Source organism: Electrophorus electricus, chromosome 17 (genome assembly GCF_041902795.1).
Source record: "Electrophorus electricus isolate QZ-2024a chromosome 17, ASM4190279v1, whole genome shotgun sequence".
NCBI classification, from domain to species: Eukaryota; Metazoa; Chordata; class Actinopteri; order Gymnotiformes; family Gymnotidae; genus Electrophorus; species Electrophorus electricus.
Window position 1 is genome coordinate 2,921,870 of NC_137513.1, and position 10,631 is coordinate 2,932,500.

General features: G+C 47.6%; 1 protein-coding gene across 1 annotated transcript in view; it reads left to right on the forward strand.

The window, feature by feature from the left end:
• Positions 1-761: 761 nt before the first annotated feature.
• Positions 762-10,631, forward strand: part of oafa (OAF homolog a (Drosophila)) — a 12,509-nt gene continuing 2,639 nt past the window's right edge. Inside the window, exon 1 of the mRNA XM_035533923.2 lies at positions 762-1,512. Within this exon, the coding sequence (XP_035389816.1) occupies positions 1,282-1,512 (231 nt within the window). The 5' untranslated portion in view covers positions 762-1,281. The remainder of the gene's footprint in view (positions 1,513-10,631) is intronic.

Sequence of the window (10,631 nt, forward strand, 5' to 3'; positions counted from 1 at the left end):
ATCCAAATACTTATAAGCAATACTGCTTGGTTACAGAAAGCAGAATTGTGGGTAAAATGACCTAGTTGAGTCTGGAAATACAGATCACAACTTTTGGGAAATATGTTTGGGTCTCCACTTAACCAAAGCAGCCTCGTTTATCTGACCTCGTGCCATCCTGCGAATCGTCTGCACCGGCTAGCACGGCGGGTTAAAGGCTGCTCACGCCGAGACCCTCCGTTGGCTCCCGCCTGCAGCCGCGCGCTCCCCCTCCATCCCCTGCTGTGCAGACAGCTGTCCTACCTGGGCCACCCAGGCAGAAGCACATCATCTTCAATGTTTAATGTGCTACTTTGATCACCATAAACATGTCCAAATGTTGTTCTTGGTGTGTCCGCTTAGGGATTTAATAAAGGAAAATGAAGTAGTCTATGTTAAGACAATTTAATTTACGGTTACATCTGTAGAATTGGTACATCATTTATATAGGCTGTAACAACCACTTTTCCTTTATAGGTTCACAATCGAAACACGTTGGCCATGTTTTGACACCGAACAATTCGCCAAATTAAGAAGACTAAAGGTATCCATGCAACAGAAAATAAATTAAAAATTAATATTTTACTGTCTTCTCAGTCGTTCTGTTGTTTCTTAGGGATATACATTTCCAGTAATATTAGAGAGATTCTTTCGCCCGTTATTAAATGATTTCTGACCTGCTGTTAACGCAGGGGCTTTAGGCGGAGTGTGCGCCTTTAAGAGTTTACTGCGCTCTCAAACTTTGGAGGCCGTCGGACTTCGGAGTTGCACTTTGGATTGTGGAGGAAGTGACGGACCTTCGGTAGTGTACAAGAGAAGAGTGAGCCGAAAATCAGAAACTTACTGAGAAGTCAGAGTGAGGTCTTGAATGGGAGTGTGCCTGCCCCGTACTGCGAAGCTCCGCGGGCTCACAAATCAACATTAAGTGTTGCGTCTCTCGAGGAGTGAAAAACCGAGACTGATCCGAGTGACGTGGTGCGCGTAGGTCATCATTTACCAAAACTTTCAAGACTTTGTTTTATGCTTCTTTTTTAACTTTGTTGTTTTGTTTTTTTCCTTTTTCCTTTTTTTACATTTTGCCGCAAGAATATGTATGAAGGTCTTATGAAATCTGACCAGCTGTGAGACAGTTGCGATAGCAGCGTCTGTCGGAATTGGTGAAATGAGACAAATAATAGCACCGTTTCAGTTGGGGACGAGAGTGCGTCTCAGTGTCGTGGCCGAGTCCTCGCTTTGAGTCCTCGTGTCTTTGGAGGAGCAGGTATGTTTGCCAGGTGCCTTCTGACGCTGTCGGGACGACTCGCGCTGCTCCTCTGCGCGCTCGCGCTGTCACCGACCCCCGGATTTAGTTCGGAATTAAAGGTGCGGGTCCGTTTAGCTGATGGCCAGGTCACCGAGGAGCTGCTGCAAGCCGACAGTCAGAGAGATTCCGTTACGCTGGAGTTTAAACAAGCAGATGGCACGCTCATCACCTTTGTCGCTGACTTTAAGCAGGTAAGAACAGAAAACAAAAGCGCGGTAAACGTGGGACTTTCTGGGTTGTTTCAGATAATCAGAAACTGCCAATATGAGGATCAGACCACGATCTCAAATGCAAATGGAACCACAGACCTTTTTTTAACCATCAAACCCACAGAACCTCTGCGTGCATGGAGAATGTGTGGAAAGGCGCTCCACTGTGGAGTGCAGACCTATCTAGTGCAACCTTGAACTGTCTAGCTTTCTGTCCACTCGGCCCTTAATTGCTTCCTGACAGCATCATACAAACTCAAACTTGCACCCACTGGCATGGTAGTCTCACAATGCTTTGTGTTATGATGAAGGAGCTCACGCTAAGGGCAGATTTGCAAAACTGTCATTGTATTACCACCTCGTTCATGAGTCGGTAGACTCAGCCAGCTCCTTTAGGACGCGTGCATTGGTGCCGTCGGAGCCAGGGCCGTGACTGCACGCGGTGGGGCTCCTTTTTATCAGCACCGCGCGGAGGCCGTTCCCGTTCCACGCGCATGTGTTTCTCATCTGCGTAATCTCGAGGATTTATGGAAAGCTGAATCAGTTACGACTTTGAGCGGCGCTGCTAGAGTTAGTGCACGCTGATCTGTGAGTGGTTTTGCGCTGACGCCGAAAGAGACACTTTCATACTGACGCGTCTGACCGCGTAGAGGGATATGTCTGCGTAGGGCTCAGGTCATTGGCTTTCACACACTTTCTCTTGAACGGTTCTCTTGAAAGTTTGCTGTTTACAGTCAGCTAAGGTTTGGCCCCGTCCTCATTTTCGAGAAGAAGTCCTTTCACTCTCCTGGACTACAGTATTTCATGCCATCTGTAGTTATTCTGTCACCTCATGAGATAAAATGAATTCAGTGACTGGACACTGCTGTAGAGTAGGACCTCTAAAATTGTTGTAGTCCACTAGATGTGGCTAGCACAAGTATCGTCACCTCAGGACTTTGTCCGTTGGACAGTGATTATTAGCCAATGAGTACAAATATTGGAGACGAGGTCTTGAATTCTGAATCGGGAATCCAAAATCCATTCCTGGATTTTGTAGTCACTGGTAGTTTGTCATGGAGCACAGGTATTGCAGTCGGGCCCTGCACGTTGATTTAAGATCTGGCGATCTGGCATGCACAAACATAAGCCTCCTTCATGGTCGCCTTCACAAGGAAGCGTGCATCTCAGAGCCTTGCACTGAGAGCTACAGTGATTTACATACGCACTAATATGCTTGTAGTGCATTCAGTGCCGTTTACACCTGCTGAAATTAACAGGATAATTACAGTATGATCTTGTGTTAAAAGCATGCAACCTTAATTTGATTTCCCACTCACTAAGGGCTTACTGTGACTTTAGCTGTGAATGATTTAGGAGGTACGTGAGGTCACTGCCAGTAATTGGTCTGTATCAGCAAACACTGTTCCTCTGTGTGGAAACTGGGACCTGTGAAAAACAAAAGAGAGGTGTCTCTGGGAAACAGAGCAGTGAGTGCACGCAGGCCGAGGAATGTTCCTGCTACTATAAAGACTGGAGAGTGAAAACATTTGCATTGCCTTAAATCACCTGTATATCCCTCTCTTTAGCTGTATATCCAGTATCTCTCACTAGACGTACAGTCTATATCTACTATACTATATCGTGTGTGTGTGTGTGTGTGTGTGTATATATCTCCTCCCTCTCTTTCACTAGCTGTATAGTGTATATCTTCTCTCTCTCTCTCTCTCTCTCTCTCTCTCTCTCTCCCCTCAAGCTGTGTAATATCTGTGCTTCAAAGACAAGGCAGTTATGACAAAGCCCACACAGTAAGCAATGATGAATGCGAATGGATTCCTGCTTGCCCTGAGGCTGCTGTGTAAGGAGGCGAGTGCCGAGGTCCGCCTTTGGGGCTTTTCCCCCTGCGATATGCCTGACCCTCTGTGCTGTTACCCCTCACTCCACCTCTGACTGCAGACTCGCGCATCATCTCCCACAGCAACCAGCCAAGGAGCCGGACGCGGAACTCTGTAGCTATGAATTTAACATTGGGTTGTTTTGTTTATCTTGTGAACTGCTGAGCGTTATGTAGGTTTGTTTTTTTTCTGCTTTGTTGATCTCCAGTCTTTGCTGAGTCCTGCTGGGTGACTTGACTCATATCCAGCACTTCCCCTTGGAAAAGCTGCCAGTTCAACTGTACGTTCAACACATGGCATGGCTTTCCTACTGTTTCATTGTTGATAGTGTAACGGGTGTTTTTTTAATCTTTTAAATGCCCTCAAGGCTTAACTTCATGGGCTCCCTGCCCAAGTGTCTTGTTTGTAAATAGCAAGGTTGGAAAACACGTAACGGTCCCGGTCCCATTGACCGGTGTGAACCCCCTCAACCCTCCCCCCCATCACTCCCTTTTGCACAAACATGTTTGTGTGAGTGGTTTATGTTCCCTGTCTGGAGCGGAGCTCCTCTGCCTGCTGGCGTGTCACCTGCAGGAACATGTTCTGGCTTTGGGCGTTGGTGTCACCTTTTCTGAGTGGAGAAGGTGTAGTCTGGAGATGCCACCCAGTGTGCTTGCGATCTTAGGTAGGCGTGTGGTTTTGCGTAACGTCCTGCCGCCGCCGAGGACATGCGACCTGCCAGTCGCTCTCCTCTCCGTCCTGCGCAGGCCACACGGGTGCCACATCTGGAAAATCATGCCATCCCTGCCCTACTGGTTTTTAATGGTGCCCTGTATTGAAATGATACCGTGGAGCAGATGTTGCAATGTTTGCAGTAACCTTTGTTTGCCGTGCAGAATGCATGCTAAGAGCAGCCCAGCCTGTATCTGTGGACTCTTCCTCTGTGTCTGTCTGTGGACTTTCTCTCTCTCGGTCTGTGCACTCTTTGCTAGCCAGTGTGGTGATGAATTTTTCAGTTGTGTTCACTGCAGGCACTCCCCCATCAGACAGCCTGGCTTCTGGGCTGCAGGGTGATGTCTTTATTCCAGCCAGAGCGAAGCAGATGTTGGCCTTCTGAAGGCTGCAGGCTGTGGAGAAGGCAGGATGAGGAATGCTGACCGAGCTGAGCAAACGTCTTCAGCAGTTCTGTGACTTTAGAACCCATTTTACCTGGGGGTGCTGTGCACTTACACTGGAGCAGTTGGTCAGGAGGTCCGTGTTGTTCCTGATTTCAAGTTTATGTTGCGTTTCATAACTGTTAAAAACTGTTCATAACTGTCTAAAAAGGCTGTTGCCTTTTTCTTGCATTTCATTTTCAGAGCAAAATGCCCTCAGCTGTCACAAGGGAGTGATGAAATATCTGACTCCTGACACTTCACTGCAAAATGTTTTTTTTCCGTCTTTGTAAACAACCTTTCTGGTCAATGGCACTGAATTGTCAGACCTGTTCTAAGAAGCAACACCATTGTAGAAATTAAGTTTACTTTCCACATGGCTAGCAAGAAGAGTGAGTTTAAAGGTGAAAATATTAAAAGACTATGAATGCATATATTCCCCTGTGCTCACACCCAGGGGAGGGGGGTGGCCTATCCAACACAAAGCCTGAACAAATCCCTACAGTTAGCCACAAGCTGCACAGTTACACAAATAGGTGTGCACTCAACTACCAGTACTACAGCAACCAAAACCTTTTATGATGAGTCAGAGTTTTCAAACTTTGAGTTCCCACGCCTTTTCCTACCTGTCGTGCAGCCTGTCAAGTTTAGTGAGACTTCTGGCATCCTTTGTTTTCTGCAGTCCATTTCAAACCTGCCTTGTGTTAAGGTGTTGTGGTACGAAGCAATTCTGTCACGTGAATATCAGTAAAAACACCGCGATGCTTTGATTTCACGTTCCAGGGTAAGAGATGGGTAGAACTGAACAGTGCCAGTAGCTTCTGTGTGGCTCGGTTTACGGCGGGATACTTCTCTATAGGAACGAGCTCTCTCACCTGGAGCACGCCACATCTCTCGTCTTCAAAACATTGTCAAATCCGTTTGAAAAGTAGCTTAATCTGTCACCAGGAGTTTCAGACAATCTGAATCAGCAGCAAAAGGGTTAAGAAGGAATGTAATTTGTGGTATTTACAGTTGTAGATTTTGGAGTCTGTCCTCAAAGCTGTGTTATAGATTTACAGATGTGTTTAATACCATGAGGTTCTCACTTTTAGGTCTTCAGCTGCCCGGCCACTTGTGTTTTGATGTGGAGGAAAATGTCTCAGTTCTTCCTTTTTAAGATGAGTCCTGCTTGGGTCTGTTGACGAATGCAAATACTACGTGCACTAGATCAGGTAGCTTCTATAACTTCTCCTGGAGATTGTGGTTGAGTCTAGGCAGTGTCCAGCAGAAAAGCCAGATCTAAAATCCACAGGGTCTGAGAGATCTGGACAGTTGCGCTTTTCTTCCAGGAGTAACTTCTCTTCAAAGGTTAAAAAAAAACCCAAGATATCACTTTACGTCTTGAAAGCCACTTCTCCAACCCTAACCTTGAACACTGCAGTGAGCTATCCACCTCACCTAACCCTCTACACTGCAGTGAGCTATCCACCTCACCTAACCTTGAACACTGCAGTGAGCTATCCACCTCACCTAACCCTCTACACTGCAGTGAGCTATCCACCTCACCTAACCCTCTACACTGCAGTGAGCTGGCCGGTCACTGGAGAGGCCTTCAGGGTCTGCAGTGAGATTTCTGAACTGTCTGTGATTTAAGGGTATGAATGTGAGGCAAAATTGACAATTTCCAGCCCAGGTTTCATGACATGGTCTAAGTTTAGCGTTTCTAATGTCCAAAATTCTGGGAAGCAATTGTCAGATTTCCACATCTCGACCATGCTGTTCACAGATCCCCTCATGGACCGTGCTCCTTCTCGGACTCTGGCTGTGTGACTGGATAGTGGCATATTTGCCTTTTACAATATTAAAGCACAATAGAGTATGATGATTAGTAGCTCTTTCTTTTATTGTAGTATTCTGATACCGACCATACAAAAATGACCAACTGTATACATCGCAAGACTCGTCCAGTGCAATGCTGAAATTCTGGCATTTCTCAAGATCAGAGGACAACTGTCTCAGTTGCACTCTTTGTCTGATGTTCTGTGTTCAGCAGTATGTTCCGTCACTGGTGGTCTGATACCAGTCGTTCCAAATGTTCATGTTCTGGAGACAAGATTGCAGTGGCTTCTCTGAGGCAACTTTGCACAAGTTTCCCTTCACGGTATTGACTTTTGCTGTGAGAGTTGTTCTGTGCCAGTTGATGGGATGTGCATGACTGTTTGTTTCGACACAACTGAGTGTGTTTGACTGGCATTTTGTTGTTCAGCTTGTGTTTGCGAAGTTCGGTACCTCTGGGGAATTTATGGTAGGCATGTGACTCTGAAGATTCAGTGTTTTTAAAACACCACGGTGACATTTGGCACATTTTAAGCAGATTTCCGTTCCTTTCCACTCAGTGGAAAAAAAATATATAAATCTTTCCACTCCAGTAAGATGTTCTGTCTTCATCTTCATTTTTCTGCCATGTTTCAGCGTTGGTTGACATTAGCCCACAAACTTTGGTTTCTACCAGCCTCAAGTCAAAGATTCAATCAGCAATGTCTGATGCACAACTACAACTATGCAAAACATATATATAAGTTTTAAAAAATGTTATGTATGGAGGAGTCACACTTGTTCAGGCAAAGATCCACATGGGGCTCTTTGACCACCCCTGCGCTCCACCCCCCTTGTGCAACAACCCTAGGTTTTGGCTCACTGATCTGTGTTGAAATGTAGGTGTAAGTATGTGGTTATTAGGAAACCTGCTTTATGATCTTGATATAATATCAAATGTGAAAGCGTGTGTGGTAGGCGAAGGAGACTTGGTGTCTTGCCAGTGTCTTGATGAGGGTGAGGCTGGTAAATCCGGGGGGGGGGCCCCCTCTGTGCAGGGCTGCCGGCTGCCATGGTCACTCACGGCCCAGGGTAGCGTGGTGGCTGGCAGGGAGGTTGAAGTTTGCTCTTCTGAATGTGCCTGGTGCCAACGGGCACTTGGCATAGTGCCCATGGGCTCCAGAGCAAGTGAGCTGGCACTCCCCGCAGCCACAGAGGCAAAGGTCAAAGGTCACCAGGAGCCAGCTCACGCTGCAGGTGGTTTCCAAGCGGTCAGCCATGCGCCCCATTAAATAGTGCCCTCTAGTGTTTACCGTTGGAGGAGCTGCGTACCTGCCGAGTTGTCAGGTGAGAGGAAGAGGAAACACTGAGGTCTGTGCCAGTCTCCTCACCTTTTACTTTAAAAAAACATTTTTTTTATCTGTGTTAATTGCCTGTCCATAATGATGCATATCCCAGAGGCTTCTGCTTTATCGTGTTGCCTCGAGGCAGAATGGGCCAGGTGTGTGTGTGTGTGTAATTCGCCAGCTTGGCTAATCCACTTCTGGCTGCAACTGCTGGTCTTTCTTGTGCTGGTCTTTCTTGCAGGAGATGTGTAGCGGGTCTGTGCACCTGCACCTTTCCGCCGTACGGCGGTACGGACCGTAATCCTGTCTGTACGGACGGGGACCGTAATCCTGTGTACTGTGTAGCGGGACATGCAGAACACAGGTGTTTTGTCTTCGTTCCTCCGCCCGTGTGCCAGCCTCGCCGCGGGGCGAGCCAGACGCCTGGCACGGCTCCGGTGGGTCCTGACTGGGCCGTGAGGGTCGGAATAAGGCTCTCACTGAGCGGGTGGTCCTGAAGCTTCGTTCTGTTAAGGTCCTCTCACACCCACGTGACCTGTGAGGAGAGCAGTAAACAGGAAGCGTGGCGAGCCCCCCGGGACTGCATTGTTTGCGAGAAGGACCTCCGTGTCAGCAGAGCGAGGTGCTCGGCCTCTAAAACAAGCCGTGCGGCCTCCGGCTGGAGCGGAGGGAAAGTTAAAACATGCCTGTTGGGTTTGTCCGGAAGGTCATTGGGGTTGGGGGCTTCTTTGATGCGTGTGGTGTGTTTGTGAGGGCTATTAAAGCCTAAGGGAACCAGCGCACGTGTGAGGACGGACCACAAGCTGCTTTTGAAGTTTTTAAAAAAGGAGACTCCTGGGATTTCCCTTTGTCCCGGAACAGTGCAGGATTTTTCAAATTTAACACGTGTTTAAATGACTTCAGCTAACCGCTGCAGTAAACAGGTTATTTAGCTCCCGCCGGCGCGGTGACGCTGACGATTGCCGCGGTTTCTGCCGGAAAAAAATAAAGCAAATGCAGAGAAGACACAGTTAAGGGCCTTTTGAAGGATCGCTTTAATGCTACTGTCGTTTCTCCCACTAGACTACTAGAGGGCTAGGCCGTGCGTGAAACCTGTAGAACCTGATTAAATAATTTGACTTTACACATCCTGTAAAATGATCTCACACAGATGACACGGACGTGCCCCATGTGGCCAGCCTGTGATGGAGAACTGGTGCTCAGGCTAGATGCTGCTGCCTTAAAAACATGCTTTGATATTTTTAATGGTTATTTTAAAAACTGGGAAAATAGTCTGTATGAGAACAATACAAGTTTAGAATATATAAAAAAACTGATTTGTTGAGGTGCCATTACCCACATCTTTGTCATTATTCTTGCTTCACCAGCTAATAACCATCAAAATGAGGACTGCGCAGTAAACACGTTATAATGCCGTAGAAAGCCAGGAATAGGCATTGTTTGGCTCTGTCCAGACTAATTCCATATGATGCAATATGGCACTTTGCCATATTACACAGGTCAGTTGGGAATGACTGGGAATGCTGGGCCTGGCTGATTCTGCTGCTGCTGCCACAGGCGGACATTTGCGGAATCCCTTCAATTGCAGCCTTCTGCTATTGGCCCGAAGTGCAGATGATGTGTGATGGACCTGGGCAGCCCTGTTCATTATGGGTCCTGCTGGGAGGAGCTTCAGTAGGTCAGCAGGAATGGACCAGCACCGGGCGGGGGACGGACCAGTACGCACTGGGTCATTAGTGACAATCTCCCAGTATCTTCACTTGCTAAGATATCATCTTAGTTGAGTCATGAGTTCAGTAGAACTAATATGAATAAAGGCAATGTAGCCACTATCTGTCATTATGAAATGAATATACGATTTCACAACCAATTACTGTACATTCCTTCTCGTTTTAAATGTTCTTGTCAAGTGAAATTGCCTTACTGCAGTGGTACATAATTAAATTTCAAACTTGTATTTCTTAGAAGAAGCAAAATGATCTGCCACTGCAGTAAGAGAACTGCACCTCAAGACCTTAAAAAAAAAGCAAGAACATCTGGAAATGGGTTATAAAATTATAGAATAATTTTAGTGCCAGGAAATATTAGATCTCTTTTCTTTTTTTTTTTTTTGGTTGCCTCTTTGTATAATGGATGAGTTTGATCGTGTGGAGTCGTGGTAAATGGTTTGTCTTTGACATTGCGTGAGGTGCTGAGCTCTAATGGCAGTTGGCAGAAGCGGTGACCCCCTCTTTGGCGAGGTGACCCTGTGTTTGGCGAGGTGACCCTGTGTTTGGTGAATTCCAAACACACTCTGGAGTTGTTACAGAGGAGCTTGAACCCAATGTTTCCTTTGTTTTTTGAAATGACCCCTGTGGAACTGCCAAAGCGGTGTCAGGACTTCTGTTTGGTCCCGTGGATTCTCTTATGGGAGTTGCTGTCGCGGTGTGGGGGCTGAACTGAAGGACCACCGTGCTTGGGAGTTTCGTCCCTTTCCTGTTCCCACCTGCGGGGAGGTCAAGCAGATGGGGCCGGGACAGGCAGAGTCGTGACGGTGCTCAAACCTTTAAAAAGAGGACTCGCATACTCCATATGTGAAGACCAGAAATCGGCATGTGTGAAGATCAGTCGAGTGAGCCTCTGATCTGAGTAAACACCAGTGAAGCGCAGCATGTCGGAGACGTAAGACTAGGTGTGTGTGCGTGTGCGTACGTGTGCGTACGTGTGCGTGTGGGTGCGTGTGGGTGCGTGTGCGGGTGTGTGTGCGTGCGCGTGCGTGCGGGTGCGCGTGCGGGTGCGTGTGTGCGTGCGTGTGTGTGGTCAGTGGGCGGCAGTGTTGCCAGTGCGGATCCCGGGGTAGATCCTGGGTTTCTCCCCCGCCGGCAGCACGGTGGCTCTAGAGCTGTGCCCCACAACCCCCCATCATTAACTGGGGTGCCTGCAGCGTTTTTCTCTGCCCCTCTCCCTTCAGC